At 39.3% G+C, this 19,870-nt stretch overlaps 1 protein-coding gene across 2 annotated transcripts; it reads right to left on the reverse strand.

Moving 5' to 3' along the window:
- Positions 1-1,370: 1,370 nt before the first annotated feature.
- On the reverse strand, positions 1,371-19,091 carry LOC124544815 (peroxisome assembly protein 12). 2 transcript variants are annotated; one of them, XM_047123506.1, is made up of 7 exons: positions 19,035-19,091; positions 18,838-19,004; positions 18,652-18,760; positions 17,362-17,779; positions 9,536-9,686; positions 2,154-2,236; positions 1,371-2,075 (listed from the first exon to the last, which is right to left on the reverse strand). In XM_047123506.1, the coding sequence occupies exons 2-7, from the start codon at positions 18,955-18,957 to the stop codon at positions 1,970-1,972; spliced, it is 987 nt and encodes a 328-aa protein (XP_046979462.1). In that variant the 5' UTR covers positions 18,958-19,004; positions 19,035-19,091; the 3' UTR covers positions 1,371-1,969. The 2 variants fall into 2 exon arrangements, with proteins under 2 accessions (XP_046979462.1, XP_046979461.1); XM_047123505.1 differs by having other exon boundaries at positions 1,372-2,075; positions 18,838-19,065.
- Between the last annotated feature and the right edge of the window lie 779 nt (positions 19,092-19,870).

Genomic DNA, 19,870 nt, shown 5'->3' on the forward strand with positions numbered 1-19,870 from the left:
GAGCAAGCAGTAAAGAAAACAAAAGAAAAATTTGGAGTAGGTATTAAAATCCAGGGAGAAGAAATAAAAACTTTGAGGTTCGCCGATGACATTGTAATTCTGTCACAGACAGCAAAGGACTTGGAAGAGCAGTTGAACGGAATGGACAGTGTCTTGAAAGGAGGATATAAGATGAACATCAACAAAAGCAAAACAAGGATAATGGAATGTAGTCGAATTAAGTCGGTTGATGCTGAGGGAATTAGATTAGGAAATGAGACACTTAAAGTAATAAAGGAGTTTTGCTATTTGGGGAGCAAAATAACTGATGATGGTCAAAGTAGAGAGGATATAAAATGTAGACTGGCAATGGCAACGAAAGCACTTCTGAAGAAGAGAAATTTGTTAACATCGAGTGTAGATTTAAGTGTCAGGAAGTCATTTCTGAAAGTATTTGTATGGAGTGTAGCCATGTATGGAAGTGAAACGTGGACAATAAATAGTTTGGACAAGAAGAGAATAGAAGCTTTCGAAATGTGGTGCTACAGAAGAATGTTGAAGATTAGGCGGGTAGATCATGTAACTAATGAGGAGGTATTGAATAGGATTGTGGACAAGAGAAGCTTGTAGCACAACTTGACTAGAAGAAGGGATCGGTTGGTAGGACATGTCCCGAGGCATCAAGGGATCACAAATTTAGCATTGGAGGGCAGCGTGGAGGGTAAAAATCATAGAGGAAGACCAAGAGATGAATACACTAAGCAGATACAGATGGATGTAGGTTGCAGTAGGTACTGGGAGATGAAGGAGCTTGCACAGGATAGATTAGCATGGAGAGCTGCATCAAACCAGTCTCAGGACTGAAGAGCACAACAACAACAACAACAACAACAACAAGAGCCTTCTAAGTAATGACTTTTAAAATTATGCAAGATCACACTGTTCTCTTCTGAATGGTAGAAGAAATTTGTTTCAAGGTACCAGTTAATTAAAATATAATATGAATATTTTCCTAAATATGGTGACAGAAGCGAAGGACATAATGCTCATGTTTGTTGTGGTATGGCCCTGCACATGAAAGATATAACTGAAGTGTGGCTTATCCACCACAATGGGAGGAAAGTTTACTACTAAGTTTAGCAGCAACAATGCAACCGGAACAGATGTGGTCAAGACTCTGCTGCTGGTATCAGCTTACCTGAATCCATGGTTTTATTCCAGAACTCTTGAATTATCAAACAAGCCTTGGATTTGGGCATCTGATAGCAGAGAACAGTTCTTCAATTTCATGTAATATCTCTGCTTCACCAAACATATTAACACTACCCCTAGTAAAACAAAATGTTGATATGTAAATGTACTTATATTTCACGAATAAATTCATACCAGCAAACAGAGTGGGCTAAACCCCAGTACTGTTGAGAATGATGTAAACTATGATATGTATTGTGCAAGAATAACATTTAATTTCTAAGGCACAACTTACAGTTTTGATTTGTTTACATCTGTGACAGACCATATCACCTGAAGTGTTACACCAATTACTTATAAGAAATTTTGTGTAACTCAATTACGATAGTTTATGTAACCCACCATTAACATGTAATATGTATCTAATTACATATATTTACGATTAACCACACAATTTGCTTTTAGTTTACAGTCCTCCAACTGCTATAATTTTAATTGGTCAGAACTGTTCTGCTATTGCAATATACTACTGACAAATATAAACACTGGAGAACAAATTATAGATTTAAAGCCTTACTGTTGCCTTCACCTCACCTGGAGTAAGACAGTTACAAGGGAGAAATAAATTGCGTGTGGTTCAAAAGTGGTTGCTGAATGTAAAGTCTAAAACACATTTCTGCTTACATCATGAAATTACAAACTTATTCCCTTTTCAGATGATACATACATCTGCAGAGAATATCTACTATTTTCTGTATTCTCCAGTGGCATGACCTTTTATATCAACTTACTGACTGTATCAATATATTCTGACAAAATCCTCATCTGATGCAGGGTAATGAGTTATAGGACACGAATGATTTTCTCGAACATACTCAGCAATGCAGCGATAACAGAAAATGTACCTGGAAGAAAAGGAATTCTCAAAAGAATAGAAAATAAAGCTACAATTTAAATTTCTGGAATGCATAGTATATACCTACCCAGAAACAGGCAGAACAGTTGGTATTTTCCTTTTCTGCAAGCAGAGAGGACAAATATTTTTGTAATCATTTACACCTAGATCCTGAAAATACATGAGAAAATACTGTATCAGATAATCCCAAAGATTAAGTAAATGAAAGATTCAACAATGTAATGTGTGTGTTTAGAGCTTATGGGCACTCAAATGAAGACAGAGATAGATTGTTTCGGCCACAGCCTCTGCCAGAAAAAGAGAAACACACTCATTCAATTACAATAGCAAGCACACCTCGCGCACTCATGACCTGGCCCGAGCTACAGGAGGTGTGCTTGCTTCTGTGAGTAAGTGGTGTGTGTGTTCTTTTTCCGAAGAAGGCTGTGGCTGCACACTTTGTGCAAGTGTCTGCAACTTAATGTGTCATCTTAATGGTAAGTAACAATCTATATCTTTCTATCTTGTTGATACTTCTACCTGGAGTTTCCATTGTTAAATGAAAGAGTCATTATTTACAACTAAGCTTTGTGTCTAAGACACATTTCATTTGTTTAGTTGCACAGATAAAAATCTACTCACCAAGCGGCGGAAGAACACACACATAAAAGACAGTTGTAATTGGCAAGCTTTCGGAGCCAGTGGCTCCTCCTACAGGCAGAAGAGTTGAAGGGGAAGGAAGAGGGATGAAGGAAAAGGACTGGAGAGGTCTAGGAAAAGGAGTAGATTTCAGGAAATTCACCCAGAACCGCGGGTCTGGGGAGACTTACTCTACGGGATGAGAGGGAAAGACTGATTGTTGGGGACTGCATTAGATTAGATTTGAAAACCTGAGAGCTTTAAAGTGGAAGACACGATAATATGCAGTCAGAGATTACTGCTTAAACATCATGCACGAGTTAATAAAAGTGAAAAGCTAAGTGCGTTGTATGTAATAGAGGTGGGAGGGGGCAGTGAAAAATAGATGGCTAAGACAATGAAAGATATAGAAAACTAAAATGGAGTGAAGCATAGAGTAGTTACAGTGAAGAAATACTGAGACAGAAGAAATTAACAAATTAAGGCCAGGTACATGGTGAGAAGCAAGGACTTCTTGTAGTGCTAGTTTCCACCTGTGGAGTTCTGAGAAACTGGTGTCTGGGGGAAGAATACAGATGGCGCATGTGGCGAAACAGGTGTCACGAATGTCATGTTTTACTGCATGCTCTGCGACAGGATATTGTGTGATGTCTGTATACATCCTCTTCCTATGCCCATTCACCCTAATTGATAATTTGGTGGTAGTCATGTCAATGTACGAGACCGAAAAATGTTAACATGCATTGTTGTGTGTTGTGGTCTTCAGTCCAGAGACTTGTTTGATGCAGCTCTCCATGCTACTCTATCATGAGCAAGCCTCTTCATCTTCGAATAACTACTACAACCTACATCCTTCTGTATCTGCTTAGCGTATTTGTCTCTTGGTCTCCCTCTACGATTTTTACCCTTCACGCTTCCCTCCAATACTAAATTGGTGATCCCTTGATGCCTCAGACCATGTCCTACCATCCAACCCCTTCTTCTAGTCAATATGTGCCACAAATTACTCTCCTCCACAATTCTATTCAATACCTCCTCAATAGTTATCTGATCTACTTACCTAATCTTCAGCAGCACATTTCGAAGGCTTCTATTCTATTCTTCTCTACATCATTTATCGTCCATGTTTCTCTTTCATACATGGCTACTCTCCATACAAATACTTCTTGAAAAGACTTCCTGACACAAATCTGTACTCGATGTTAACAAATTTCTCTTCTTCAGAAACACTTCCCATGCCATTGCCAGTCTAAATTCTATATCCTCTATACTTCCACCACCATCAGCTATTTTGCTGCCCAAATATCAAAACTCATTTAGTACTTTAAGTGTCTTAGTTCCTAATCTAGTTCCCTCAGCATCACCTGATTTAATCCTACTACATTCCATTATCCTCATTTTGTTTTTGTTGATGTTCACCTTATATCCTTTCAAGACACTGTTCATTCTGTTCAGCTGCTTTTCCAGGTCCTTTGCTGTCTCTGACAGAACCACAATGTTGCCAGCAAACCTCGAAGTTTTTATTTCTTCTCCATGGATTTTAATTTGTACTCCAAATTTTTCTTTTGTTTCTGAGCCGTGGTAAAAACTGCTGTTTTGAAGAGCACGCCACAGTGCATAGTGTGAAGCAGTCGCCCTCTGTTTCTGGCGGTGGCGGCGCTGTGGCAATCACAGCTTTGGTGTCTCCCTCTGGTGGGAAAGGGGAAAGGTTGCCTGTTCACGTGCATTTAAGGGGCGCTATGAGCTCGCCAGTCGGTCAGTCTGCGTAAGTCTCTCATCCCCAGCTTGCTAGTCTGCCTCTCGTCTGAATCTGAGGCGCAGTGAGAGAACTCAACAAGTTGTTGCCCGGTTGGGGGCTTAGTTTCTGCAACTGAGTCTGTGCGTTAAGCCGCCAGTCTGCTCGAGTTGCTCAGGCAATGGTCACTGGCGGTTGGATCGATCGGTTGGTCGGTTGCACACTGAGACACAAGATGACTTGTCCACCTTGAGCATCAGCACATGTGAGGTCACCACGTGAGTCCAGTGGGCCGTGCCGCATAGCGAGGGGCAGTGGCTTCACGGCCGACACGAGAACAGCAGGAGTCAACCCACAACATCGGTCTGGCCGGTGCGAGCTGCGACACCGTGAGATCGACGTGCCTTCCTGCATCCGTTGAAGCGGCTGGCAGCGGATGGTTCGGGAGAGCGTTTTGGGGGTGCTGCGCCAGGTCTTCACCAGAAATCGCAGTTTATTAGAAGTTAAGTGATTCGTGATATGTTGTTTCATTTACTTGTTAAATTCTACTTGTTTTCTTGGTGAGGTCACCAGCCGCTTTGTTTTGGGGTCATCCCACCATTCTTCTCCGTTTGCCCACACGCGGGAAGGTGGTTATTTATGAATTGGGTGGTCCGTTTTTCCCTTGTGGAGTAGGGGCGGGTTAGAGCAACCTGCGGTTCAGGTTGTTCGGTAATCTCCCTATCAATCTGCCGTACATTAATAGCTGCCTCTGTCAAGGTTGTCAGATTCGGTGTGTTAACGAATTTATTGCTTGAAGTGTAATGGCCTAATTCCTGAAATATGTTTTTATCTTGCCTATCATCTTGAGAGGCAGTATATGTGTACTGCGAAGCATGTTTGACCAACCTTGTATAATTTTATGTAAGATTGCATTTCATGGGCTTTTATTTAAATGGTCATTTTAGTATATAAAGTTGCCACCCTTCCACCATAAGACTTTCTTAGAAGTTAAAATCAAGTTGCACCTTCGGTGGCAAGTTAATCTTTTAATTGTAGTGTTTTGTACCATTTCCATCCCTCCTACGGGGTGCATAGTTTGTGTGCTTGCGTGAATTGTTAAAACTTTTACTTTAAGGTGTGTTGCAGATTTGCACCTGTGTAGTCTTTCAGAGGTGGTTGTGAGCGGTCATGACTACGGCCGTGTCAAAAGGGAGCGGCAAGGTTTTCAGCCCGAAAGCTCATACACTCAAAAAATTTGTTTCCTTCTGCCTCTGAATAAATTGCTCTGCTTATAATTTTAAATCTGTTTCTTTTTTAAAAAGAGAGAGAGAGAGAGAGAGAGAGAGAGAGAGAGAGAGAGAGAGAGAGAGAGAGAGAAGCTTTTAGGAATAAAATTCCCATTTGTTAAAAGTAATTTGATTTTGATTTCATTAGTTACTCCCTGGCAACTACTTCCACACTCACATAGTGTGATTAAATGTGTTATGTTCTTGATGAATCGCTAGTAAATAAAGTAAATTCTTAAGAAAAGTTTTGAAAGTAAATTCACGGTTCAGTTTCCTTTACTACTTGCTCAATATACAGACTGAATAACATCAGGGATAGGCTACAACCCTGTTTCACTCCCTTCCCAACCACTGCTTCCCTTTCGTGCCCCTCGACTCATATAACTGCCATCTGGTTTCTGTACAAATTGTAGATAGCCTTTCGCTCCCTGTGTTTTACACCCGCCACCTTCAGAATTTGAAGAGACTATTCCAGTCAACATTGTCAAAAGCTTTCTCTAAGTCTACAAATGCTAGAAATGTAGGTTTACCTTTCCTTAACCTGTCTTCTAAGAGAAGTCGTCGGGCCAGCATTGCCTCTTGTGTTCCAACATTTCTACGGAATCCAAACTGATCTTCCCCCGAGGTCGGCTTCTACCAGTTTTTCCATTCGTCTGTAAAGAATTCGTGTTAGTATTTTGCAGCCGTGACTTACTAAACTGATAGTTCGGTAATTTTCACATCTGTCAACACCTGCTTTCTTTGGAATTGGAATTATTATATTCTTCTTGAACTCTGAGGGAATTTCGCCTGTCTCATACATCTTGCTCACCAGATGGTAGAGTTTTGTCAGGACTGGCTCTCCCAAGGCTGTCAGTAGTTCTAATGGAATGTTGTCTACTCCCGGGGCCTTGTTTCGACTTGGGTCTTTCAGTGCTCTGTCAAATTCTTCACACGGTATTCTCCATCTGAGCTCTTGATATTCATACAGGTGGTTCTTTTTTCTCCAAAGGTCTCTCTAATTTTCCTGTAGGTCGTACCTATCTTACCCCCTGGTGATATATCCTTCTACATCCTTACATTTGTCCTCTAGCCATCCCTGCTTAGCCATTTTGCACTTCCTGTTGATCTCATTTTTGAGACATATGTATTTCTTCTTACCTGCTTCAATTACTGCATTTTTATATTTTCTCCTTTTATCAAGTAAATTCAATATCTCTGCCATTACCCAAGGATTTCTACTAGCCCTCATCTTTTTACCTACTTGATATTCTGCTGCCTTCACTATTTCAACTCTTAAAGCTAACCATTCTTCTCCTAATGTGTTCCTTTCCCCTGTTCTTGTCAATCATTCCCTAATTCTCTCTCTGAAACTCTCTACAACCTCAGGTTCTTTCAGTTTACCCAGATTTCATCTCCTTAAATTTCTACGTTCTTGAAGTATCTTCCCTTTATTCTGCAGTTCATAACCAATAAATTGTGGTCGGAGTCCACATCTGCCCCTGGAAATGTCTTACAATTTAAAAACCTGGTTCCTCAGTCTCTATCTTGCCATTATATAATCTACCCGAGACCTTCCAGCGTCTCCAGGCCTCTTCCACCACAACCTTCTTTCATGATTGTTAAACCAAGTGTTGGTTATGATTAAGTTATGCTCAGTGCAAAATTCCACCAGTCTGCTTCTTCTTTCATTCCTTACCCCCACTCCATATTCACCTACTACTTTTCATTCTCTTTCTTTTCCTACAACTGAATTCCATTCCCCCACAACTATTAAATTTTAGTCTCCCTTATCTATCTGAATAATTTCTTTTATTGCATCATATATTTCTTCAATCTCTGTCTTCTGCAGAGCTGGTTGGTATATAAACTTGTACTACTGTGGTAGGTATGGGCTTTTTGTATCTTGGATATGATAATGTGTTAACTATGCTGTTCTTAGTAGCTTACCTGCATACCCATTTTCTTATTCATCATTAAACTGATTCCTGCATTTCCCCTATTTGAGTTTGTATTTATAAACCTGTATTCACCTGACCTGAAGTCCTGGTCCTTCTGCCACCGAACTTCACTAATTCCCACTATATCTAACTTCAACTTGTTCATTTTCCTTTTTAGGTTTTCTCATCTACCTGCCCAAGTAAGGGATCTAATATTCCATGCTCCGATTTGTAGAATGTCAGTTTCTTTTCTCTTGACAATGAGATCCTCCTGAGTATTCTCCGCCCACAGACCCAAATATTTTACCCAAGAGGACTCCATGACCATTTAACCATACAGTAGAGCTGCATGCCCTCGGGAAAAATTATGGCTGTAGTTTACCCTTGCTTTTAGTCACTCACAGTACCATTTTTGTTGACGTTACAAGGCCAGATCAGTCAATCATTCAGACTGTTGCCTCTGCAACTACTGAAAAGGATGCTGCCCCTCTTCAGGAACCACACATTTGTCTCCTCTCTCAACAGATACCCCTCCGTTGTGGTTGCACCTATGGTACAGCTATCTGTATCGCTGAGGCAAGCAAGCCTCCCCACCAATGGCAAGGTCCATTGTTACATAACAGTATTTTTACATAAGAGTATTGTTCACTGCCCCTCCCACCTCTGTTACGTACAATGCACTTAGCTTTTCACTCTTATTAACTCGTGCATGATGTTTAAGCAGTAATCTCTGACTGCATATTATCCTGTCTTCCACCTTTAAGCTCTCAGGTTTTCAAATCTCATCCAATGCACTCCCCAACAATCAGTCTTTCCCTATCATTCTGTATGGTAAGCCTCCCCTGACCCATGGTTCTGGGTAACTTTCCTGAAATCTGTTTACCTAGACCTCTCCAGTCCCTTTCCTTCATCCCTCTTCCTTTCCCTTCAACTCTTTTGCCTGAAGGAGGAGCCACTGGCTCCGAAAGTTTGCCAATTACAACAATCTTTTATGTGTGTGTTATGTTGTCACTTGGTGATTAGATTTTTTTATTTTGTCAATAATTGATTGTTTTTGTTGTACATTTAATTTGGATACATAATGTAGATACCAATTGGAGTTGAGAGTACAATCACCTTATTCACAGAAACTTTTTGTAAGTCCATCCTTTTGGCAGGAGGTCTTTCGGATGATGGCCGTTTACTATTTTGACAAAATAAAACACCTACAGCTGTCCTTATTTTGTCACAATTATTCACAGATTATTTGTGCCCTACACCAAATAATATGTATTTTGCTACACAACATACAACAAGTGAGAGCCAACAGTCAAAAACGCCCATGTTACTTCAACTTGTGACAGTTCAAAAGACCACATAAATTTAGTTTCTGGAAAAACAAATGACTGCAACAATATTCCGGAAATGCAATTTGTCTAGAAAGAATCTGCTTACATGCTTGAACATTGTTTCTGGGGTCCTTACTAAAGATATTTAGCAGGAAACAGAAAAGGTCTAAGAGCAGAATGATTTTTCATTTGTCTGTTTAGTCAGTGTCAGAAACACGGTCAACAAACCCCGGTGAGACACATTAAAACAAAAATGTGTGTATACAGCTTCCATCTTTTCGTATAGATTACATTTCATTATCCCTTAATAACTTTCTCTAGTCAGAAATTTAATTTCGCTTTACCACACTGTTGCAGAAAACAAACCAATAGTTCCACCATGCAGAAGTTAATGTAAAACAGTATCTAATGAACAATTTACTTTTGTTGTTGTTGCCTGAGTGGCAGCACCTGAAAATATTCATCACATTACCTAGACACTGCCATCCATGTTTTGTTGACAACAGATGGAAAACATGATTTTATTGTTGTGTTTGTAAAATTCTTTACTTACATACAGTTACTTTTACTGCTGAACTCACCTGTGGGGTGGAAGGAATGGGTAGAGCTGTAACACTCGCCTGTCTATGCTCAGAATACCAGACTTGAAGAAACTGGAGGAAAAATGCGAATATTTCAAAGCTGTTACTCAGCACACCCCTGAGCAGTTGGAATGTGACTCCTGGCAGAGACCTGGTAGTATCAAAATTACCATTACATGTAAACACGGTAACTGGTTCTGTCATACACAAACTGGAGTTTCTGCTCGGTATACAAGTGCTATTGACAATTACAGCAGAATAATGTAACTACCTGTATAAAACCATAAGTTTGTAGTAAAGATTAAATCCCAGGCAGCACAAAAGTACAATTCTCCACCTAATGCTTTCAGTTTTTTTTTTTAGAAATGCTAATGTAGATATTCCTAAAACACTGCTGTCTTTCCCTACAGTTATTATCTTCTACAGGCCTTATAAAATATGAGGAACTTTTATGTCTTTGATGTCTTTCCTCTCAGTGGATTGTCTATTTAGCACATAGGAGAGCTGTACCTTCACCCAATAAGTAGCAGTACTGGCAGAGACTCATCCAATGAATGCAATAAATATTGTTTTGCAAGCTGTGGGTGCCATAAGTAATCCAGGAAACCAATACAAAATGCATTCTCTCAGAACTACCTAGAATAGATAGTTTGGAAACCCACACGTTGAAGAAATGTATTACATCTAATGGCAACACTCAGACCTCACTTCCTTGAGAATGTAACACTGAAACATGTGGCAGTGACCATGAGCCAATTGTCAAAACAATTATTAACAATGTACAAAACAAGTTAAAACAAGTAGAAAGGTTTACATGTTCTGTAAAAAGATTAGAGATTAGATTAGTACTTGTTCCATAAATCATGAATACGACACTTCATAATGATGTGGAACGTGTCAGGTTAATAAAAGGTGTCTATACAAGATATTACATTACACAAAATATTACATGACAATATTTATAATTTTTGTGGGGGTTGGGGAAATTACCCACTTACTATATCCAAAAATTCATCTAATGAGTAGAAAGAGTTGCCATTAAGAAATTATTTTAATTTCCTTTTAAATGCTATATGGCTATCTGTCAGACTTTTGATGCTATTAGGTATGTGACCAAAGACTTTTGTGGCAGCATAATTTACCCCCTTCTGAGCCAAAGTTAGACTTAACCTTGAGTAGTGAAGATCGTCCTTTCTCCTAGTGTTGTAGCCATGTACACTGCTATTACTTTTGAATTCGTTCGGATTGTTAATAACAAATTTTATAAGTGAATATATATATTGTGAGGCTATAGTGAAGATCTATAGCCCTTTAAATAAGTGTCTGCAGGATGATCTTGGATGAGCTCCAGCAATTATTCTCATTACACGCTTTTGTGCAATGAACACACTTTTACTCAATGATGAGTTACCCCAGAATATGATGCCATACGAAAACAGAGAATGAAAATAGGCGTGGTAAGCTAATTTACTCAGATGTATATCGCCAAAATTTGCAATGACCCTAATAGCATAAGTAGCTGAACTCAAACGTTGCAGCAGATCCTCAGTGTGTTTTTTCCAGTTCAACCCCTCATCAATGCATACACCTAGAAATTTTGAATATTCTACCTTAGCTACCGATTTCTGATCGAAGTCTATATTTATTAATAGTGTCATTCCGTTTACTGTGTGGAACTGTATATACTGTGTTTTGTCAAAGTTTAATGAGAGCCCATTTGCAGAGAACCACTTAATGATTTTCTGAAAAACATCGTTTACAATGTCACCAGTTAATTCTTGTCTGTTGGGTGTGATAGCTATACTTGTACGATCGGCAAAAAGTACCAGCTTTGCATCTTCATGAATATAGAATGGCAAGTCATTAATATATATTAAGAACAGCAGAGGACCCAAGACCAAACCTTGCGGCACCCCATTCTTGATTGTTCCCCAGATTGAGAAATCACCAGTTTTTTCCATATTATGTGAACTGCTTATTTCAACTTTCTGCACTCTTCCAATTAGGTATGATTTAAACCATTTGAGCACTGTCCCATTCATACCACAGTACTTGAGCTTATCTAGAAATATTCCATGATTTACACAATCAAAAGATTTTGACAGATCACAAAAAATCCCAACGGGTGACTTCCGGTTACTCAGAGCATTTAATATTTCATTAGTGAAAGTATATATAGTATTTTCCATTGAAAAACCCTTCTGGAGACCAAACTAACATTTTGTTAAAATTTTATGTTTACAAAGGTGTGAAGCTACTCTACAATACATAACTTTTTCAAGAATTTTGGATAAGGCAGGCAGAAGAGAGATTGAGCGGTAGTTGTTGACATCAGACGTATCCTCTTTTTTATGCAATGGTTTAACAATGGCATACTTCAGTCTATCTGGGAAAATACCCTGCTTCAGAGAGCTATTACATATGTGACTAAGAATCCCACTTATTTCTTGGGAACAAGCTTTTATTTTCCTGCTGGAAATGCCATCAATTCCATGTGAGCTTTTGTTCTTGAGCTTTTATTCTTGAGAGAGAGTTCTATCTTCCTAATTTCAGAAGGAGAGGTGGGTGGAATTTCAATTGTATCAAATGGTGTGGGTAAGGCCTCTTCCATTAACTGCCTTGCTTCTTCTAAGGAAACATTTAGATCCTATTTTCTCTACAACATTTAAAAAATGATTATTCAAAATGTTTTCGTCTTCTGGCTTGTTGTTTATCAAGTTTCCATTCACTTTGATGGTGATGCCATCATCCTGTACTCTTGGTTGCCCTGTCTTCCTTGTAATAATATTCCAAATTGTTTTCATTTTGTTATCAGAAGTATTAATCTCAGACATGATGCACAAGCTTCTGGACTTTTTAATAACCTTTCTTAATGTAGCACAGTAGTTTTTATAATATTTGGCTGTTTCTGGGTCATTACTCTTTCTTGTTGTTAGATACAGTTCCCTTTTGTGATTACAAGATAGTTTTATTCCTTTAGTAGGCCAAGGTTTTTTGCATGGTTTCTTATAATTAGATTTAACTACTTTATTGGGGAAACAGTTTTTAAATTCTCTTACAAGTATATCAAGAAATAAGTTATATTTTAAATTAGCATCGGGTTCCTTGTACACCTCATCCCAGTCTAGCTGCTGAAGATTTTCTCTGAAATTTCTAATTGTTGAGTCATTAATTGAATGCACAACTTTGGAGGGTAGTTTTGAATTACTGAATGGAGCTGTCATATACTGTTGAGTAGCTGAGCACCATGATCAGAAAGCCCATTCTCAACACGATAAGAATTTATGTTTTTAAACCTTCCTTTGTCTATAAAAGTGTTATCTATCAATGTGCTGCTGTCCTTTACCACCCGAGTAGGAAAATTAATGACAGATGTCAAATTGAAAGAACCGAGCAAGACTTCCAGGTCATTTTCCCTATTACCCTCTTTCAGTGAATCAACACTGAAGTCCCCACAAATAATAATTTGCTTTCCCCTATCTGACAGATAGCACAAGAAGGCATCCAAGTTTTCCAGGAATAAATGAAAGTTTCCTGAAAGAGACCTATATACTGTTACAATTATAAAAGAGCCCTCCTTCAGTTTAAGTTGACAGGCACATGCTTCTATATGTTGCTCTAGACAAAACTTTTTTGCATCTAAGCTTTCTACACAGTGATAACGTTTGACATATATGGCAACTCCTCCTCTCACCTTATTCTCTCTACTCATATGTGCAGCTAGTTTATAACCACTGATATTTACCTTTTCCATACCAGACACAATGTGATGCTCAGACAGGCATAGTACATTATCAGATTCAATGTCACCTAAACAAACCGGGAGCTCATCTACTTTATTCTTCAATCCCGGAATATTTTGGTGAAAAATGACATTTTTTACTTTACTTTTCTGAGAATCTACTTTTTTCTTTAATCCACCAATATTTTGGTTAAATATGGTAAAATTATTATTTACTTTCCTGTTGTGAGTTTTGGACCTCTTTAGCACCTGCCTGCCTGAACTTCTCATTGGACACTGATATTAGTCTAAAAAAGAGGTACATCCATGAGTACTAGTGTCCCCCCTTATGGATTTCGCTAACAACCCCGCCAGTTTACCCTTCCCTTTCCTATTGAGGTTCATTTAATAAATGAAGAGACAGTAGTGTCATACTGAGAAAGATTTCGGGACCTTTAGCTGTGGGCATAAGCTTGTAGAGGAACTGTGGCCCAAGTTCAGAAAAATAGTTGATCGAGCAGTGGGTAGGTATGTACCCACTATAACACTTCATGATGGGGAAGGGCCCTCCACGATATACAGTCTGTGCACAACACGTGTGAAACAAAGCACAAGATCAAAGAAAGCTGCTAAATGAAGCACATTTGGCAACAGTGGGGCAATGTGTAAGGCCTTCCATGAGTACTGTAGCAGATTCTTATCTAAAGACCTCTCATAAAAAACAAAGAAATTCTAATTGTATATAAAGGCTATTAGTGGTGCCAAATTCAGTGTCCAGGTAGTCACCGACGATACATGTACTGAAACAGACTAGTAAAGTGGCAGAAGAAGTGCCGAACTTCATTTGCAAATGTTACCCTACCTATCTACACACCCAAAATCACATCTACATTCTGCAAGCAACCTGACAATATCATCTTCACTTAGCGAGACATATATGGTAGGAAGTAATATGTTCCCGGGATGTGCTCTTGGAATTTCAATGGTAAACCTGCCCGTGATGCACGACTCCTCTCTCGTAGTGCCGGCGACTGCAGTTGAGCATCACTAACAATCTTGCACCAACTAAATGATCCTGCAGTGAAACACCACTACATATTCACTGGGTCTCATCTGTCCTTCTCTTTTGTTAATCTAACACAGTAAGGATCTCAGACTCATGAACAATACTGAAAGATTGTTTGAACAAGTGTTTTGAAAGCCACTTTGTTTGTGAATCAGTCACATTTCCTTAACATTACTATTTCTTGTAATTTGCCACCAATAGTCTACTGGTAGAGGTGCAGCAAGCACTGTTGCACGGCTTGTGTGGTGCAGGCACTCACCACCCAAAAACTGGAACACAGATGGCACTGCATGCTAGCGTCACCGCCTGACCACAGGAACTGTGTACTGTGTGGAATAATGGATAATTCTGTGGCACAAAAGACCTGACACACTGAAAACCCAATGTGTAAGATTTAGATGAACAAACTTGGCTCAGCAAAAGTCAGACACTTTAAGACGTACAAATCAACCTTTGTAGACAAAATATCTATCAATAGAATCAGATATCTTGGCACAATTAGGCATGCTATCCCACCTCCTCCTCCACACACAGATGCCACAATCGGCAAAGTAAGGATAAAGAGCAGAGAATTTAGGCTCATAAAAGCATCAATAAAAGGAGCACCCGTACACGCACTCATCCGTATAGCACATATGAAATATTTAAATGGCGAGTATAGAGTACACTATGACAGTATAGTGGACTGCTACTACAAGAATGGACAGAACACTAGGAAGGGAGAGAAATACTCAGGACTGTGACAAGCAGCACTATTCAACACACACAAGAACTCTATACGAAACAATATAAATCAATAAGTACAAGCTTTCTAAAATCAACAGTCATAATAGGATGCAATAGATTGTGAAGAAAAACTGACCTGCTACACGAAACTATCAGAAATTTCAACTAATAGTGGTATCAACAAACCTACTCACTGAATATGATAATCCTATGTGTTGATATTACAAAGACAAGGACAGTACAGTTACTAGCTACCTACTAGGACACTAAGATCAAGCAAATGTTGGAAGATACAGGTATCAATACAGATGTACTAGATTAAGACTACAAATAATGGAAGTGGCCCTTTTTTGCCCTAAAGCTATAAGTTTAGCAGTCCTTTCTTTGTGTGTGTCTGACTCAGTGCCTCCTCTACATCAAACAATGGAAAATCTAAAATGGAATGCAACAATATTGTGAAAAGGGTAGTTGGTACTCATCATATGGCGGAGGTGCTAAGTCGCAGATATGCACTACCCAGAAAGACTGTCACAAAATAAGCTTGAGGCGAACAAGACCTTTGTGAAAAATAGACGACACACACACACACACACACACACACACACACATACACACACACTGTGGGGGGGGGGGGGATGGTTACAGGAATGTAGGATATACCGCAGGAGAGTTCCCACCCGCACAATTCAGGAAAGCTGGTGTTGCCAAGAGGATCCAGATGGCACAGGCTGTGACTGCTTCATTTAAGAGCCTTTAAGGTACCAGCAAGCACTATGAAATCTCTATGAATATAGAACACTAACCTTTTCAAGAATCTCCTCCTTCCTCTTTATCACTACAAACACATTCTGATTTACGACTCCTCAAGCCCCATTATTAAATGCAATTTGATTATTAGGAGGACTTGTCTCCTCCATTCGTTCGAGTGAATGGATGAAAGTACTCCCAGACAGCATACCCTTCATGCTAGGAGTTTAAGTTTGAGGGTCCCATCTCTGTCCCACCAGCAGCTAGAGAAATACAAGTCCACTCGAATACAGCCCCACTTGTCTGAGTAAGTCATACAGCTGAGGTGTGTCAGGTCTGCAGAGGTCACCCGATAAAGACTGATACACCTCTACAGCCCTGCAGCAGCATCCCTAAAGGCTGAGGTTTCTTTTAGAGCTTTGTACTGTTCTTGTCAGTCAGGAGATTGATCCTAGATCCCTGTGAGAGACAACATTTCACCATCATGGCCCACAATGGTTGTTGAAGTGCGCCCAGATGTTACAGTGACAGATGACTAGTGGTGTTCGCCAGTCCACATCTGGGGTGACCAAGCACATATCCAGTAAATGAATGCTGAGCCCCTGAGGATTTCATTCAGACAGCCAAGTAGCTCTGAACACTATCAACCCCCACAACAAGATCAAAGATCATTGCAGAATGCCATGGAACTCATGTGAAGCTAGTGGAAAGCAACAGGATGAACCTGCTGTGGGTGCCTGGTCACAAAGAAACTCGTGATAAAAAAATGAGCTGACAGGTTAGCCAGGGCAGGGGTAATGACTGTATTTGTTGGAGCAGAACCTGCCTTTATTGTAACTAAGTTGATGTTACTAGGTGGATCATGAGACAGCACAGAGAATATTAGACAGAAACAAACACATGGCAAGTAAATGATGCTAAAACCATGTATTCAGAGAAGTTCTGGAGCCACGGGCTTGAACAAGAGGCAGATGAAGTCACGGTAGGTTTAATGACTGGAGATGGGAACTTCAGGAAACATTTGTGTGCTTTGGGGATAGAGAAGGCTTGACTCATTAACTGAAATTGTGGCTAACTGAGTTCTCGTAAATGGACTCCTACTAATCTTTAAGAATACTGGTTGGCTTTTCTGAAATGACAAGGAAGGATGCCATACAAAGTCAGTTTCAGTGTGGGCAACAGGGAGCTAGAACCCACCGACTTGAGCCCAGGAAGGCCTTAACTGTTATAAATGGATCAAATGGCTCTGAGCACTATGGGACTTAACATCTGAGGTCATCAGTCCCCTAGAACTTGAAACTACTTAAACCTAACTAAACTAAGGACATCACACACATCCATCCCAAGGCAGGATTCAAACCTGTGACCATAGCAGTCGCGCGGTTCCGGACTGAAGCGCCTAGAACCGCTCGGCCACTGCAGCCGGCTTAGCTGTTAAAACAAGTCATTTAATCTTTAACTATACACTACATATAAATATAGCAAGTTTATCACTTATTAAGTACCATTAGAGACATGCTTTGGTGACAGTAACTTTTTGCTTTTCTACAAGTTGCAAAATATTACCTGAAATCACGGGAGGTGACACAGTTCTTAAGAGAGCTCCACGGAATGCCTTCAGATTCCTGATCAGTGTAAATGAGTGAAATGCCTATGATGCGAAGAAGAGGAGAGTGATACAAAGATTTACCACTCATGTACATAAAATACTGCATGAGCACCAAACTTTCCCAGACAGCATGAAATATGCTGTGCAGCGTTATCACAAAAGATCGAGTCCCTTTAGGATAGTTCTTTTTTTCTGGTATGCCATCTGCCTCTTCAAGTTTATATTTTACAGCAAGATTTTCGAGCTTTCTTCTTAGATAAGGAAGCACAGAGAGGCAGATTAATGATAGTAGTAGTTTCCTCCTTGGTAGCTTTGAATCAGTGGAATGACTCACTGTCCTTTGCAGGCCATAAAATGCTTCTGAAAATGAACTGCCTGAAAAGAAAAAAAAAACTTAAGATGCAACAGGAAATCAACCAACATTCAAAATATTCAAAAATTGTAATCACATTTATCCACCATGCAGAATGGAAATCTCCAACTACATAACAATGCACTGGCCAAATCTGGTTTAACTAAACTATGGTGGTCTTCAACTTGTGCGTTTTCAAAGTGCACAAAATACAAGAAGAAAACAGCACACTGAAACCGTACATCATTTAGGCTATCATGCGTTCAACATGAGCAGATATAAAAACAAAGTTAAAAACAAGGAAGAGAAGGGATATTGATATGCCACAGATATTGGACATAGTGACATTTGACACTGATTACTGCCCTGTAGGAAAGAAACCTGTGGTCAACATTAAACAAGAGATGATTTACACAGAAATGTAAAGCAGTTATCCTACCAAAACAAAGTTTATTAGGCTATGTCCTGATTCCCCACTTTTCATTTCAGATTAAACATGTCTGGCTACATGAGCAAATTCTCAGCTTGGAGGAAGGAAAAGGTATACTAAATCCACTGACATCGTGTGGGGTGAAGCAGTGAGATGCTCAAGCAAATCTTTAGCTTTTACACAACATACTATAGCAAGTGAACATTAAATGGACAGTTTTTAGGAACAAGATCTACACGCCAGACACCAAACATTGTCACTATCTCAGAAAACATCTAACTAAACGAGGAATATGTGTAACAGCAATATTGATACAGATACTTGCCATACTGAAGGAACTGGACTTGAGTGTGGTACTGGACTCCCGAAGCCCGATGTCAAGATTAGGCCCTGTCTGTCCATAAAATAACTTTATAGTTCACGTTAATGGGCATATAAGCCCTGCTTCTGTATTACTTAAGTTACCTTTAGTGCGTAAATATTGTCGCTGAAGGAGAAACTCAGCTACGAGGTATAGTTCTTCGAACCATCTGACCAAGAAACCGTATTTTCCGGGGTTCGATTCTGCTAGCACCTGTAAATAAATAGCGTTTGAAATTACCAGTTATAAAAAGGTCTCGCACCACTGAAATCTGCATGTTCCTAACTTACCTCGCATAACTTTTTGACAGCGGGATGAACTGTCTTAGCGAGGGACTCCTGGGCTATTAATTCAAATATTGACGGTCTCGTTAAAACACTCGACGTCAAATGAGCTCCTTTTTCTGCCATTTCTTTCAAGCATTATCTGCGTACCGATAAATTGTAACTATATTCTCACAAACACTTCAAATCAATCTCTCTCTCTCTCTCTCTCTCTCTCTCTCTCTCTCTCTCCTGTACATGCAGACTACATGTAAACATTACCATAGCCAAACATAACCAAAGATACATTCCACTCGTCTACTTGTGTCTGGGGACAGCAAACCTTGGTGCCAATCGGGTGAGCCAAAATTTGCCCACTGCAACATATAGCGTTAATAAAAACACATATCAGCATATGGCACAAAATACAGGGATGATAATCGAAATTTTCGTAAACGAATTTTAATGTTGCTAATCCAGAAAATAATGGGAAGAACGATGTTGCCTGGAATTCTTCTACTCTCACACCAAATATCTGGCTTCTCATATCTGTAATTTATACCAAATTTCATCAAAAACGAAAGTGACGAAATAAAAATAGTTTACATTTATTTGAAAGTTCTGATATAGAATGTCTCATTTGCTGTATGTGTAGTTTAAAATCTCATTTATGAGACATTTATAAGATTAAAAATTGTATTGAACAAACATAGTGTCACGTACTTGGTCGTACTTAGTCATGGTCCTCATCATAAAAAAATGTGCTTTAACAGTTTGCTTTACTTTTTTAACTCATTATCATTAGCAGTGACAATTTTCTTTGCTTTTTATTTATCAAGGAAAACACTACTCGCAAGCAGACACCACAGGCAAGTTTTATTCAAAACTCACATCGTTATACAGCGCTAAACTAATCTTCATCATCAATAATCATGAATTTCTGCAACACAGTTTGCACCTTACTTGCAATTTCTTCGTCCGAAACATCTTAAGCAAAAAAATTTCCTAGGTCAGTACTAATGTGTAAAATATAATTACAAGTATTTGTGTTATTGGCAAA

This window comes from Schistocerca americana, chromosome 8 (genome assembly GCF_021461395.2).
Source record: "Schistocerca americana isolate TAMUIC-IGC-003095 chromosome 8, iqSchAmer2.1, whole genome shotgun sequence".
Classification (NCBI taxonomy): domain Eukaryota; kingdom Metazoa; phylum Arthropoda; class Insecta; order Orthoptera; family Acrididae; genus Schistocerca; species Schistocerca americana.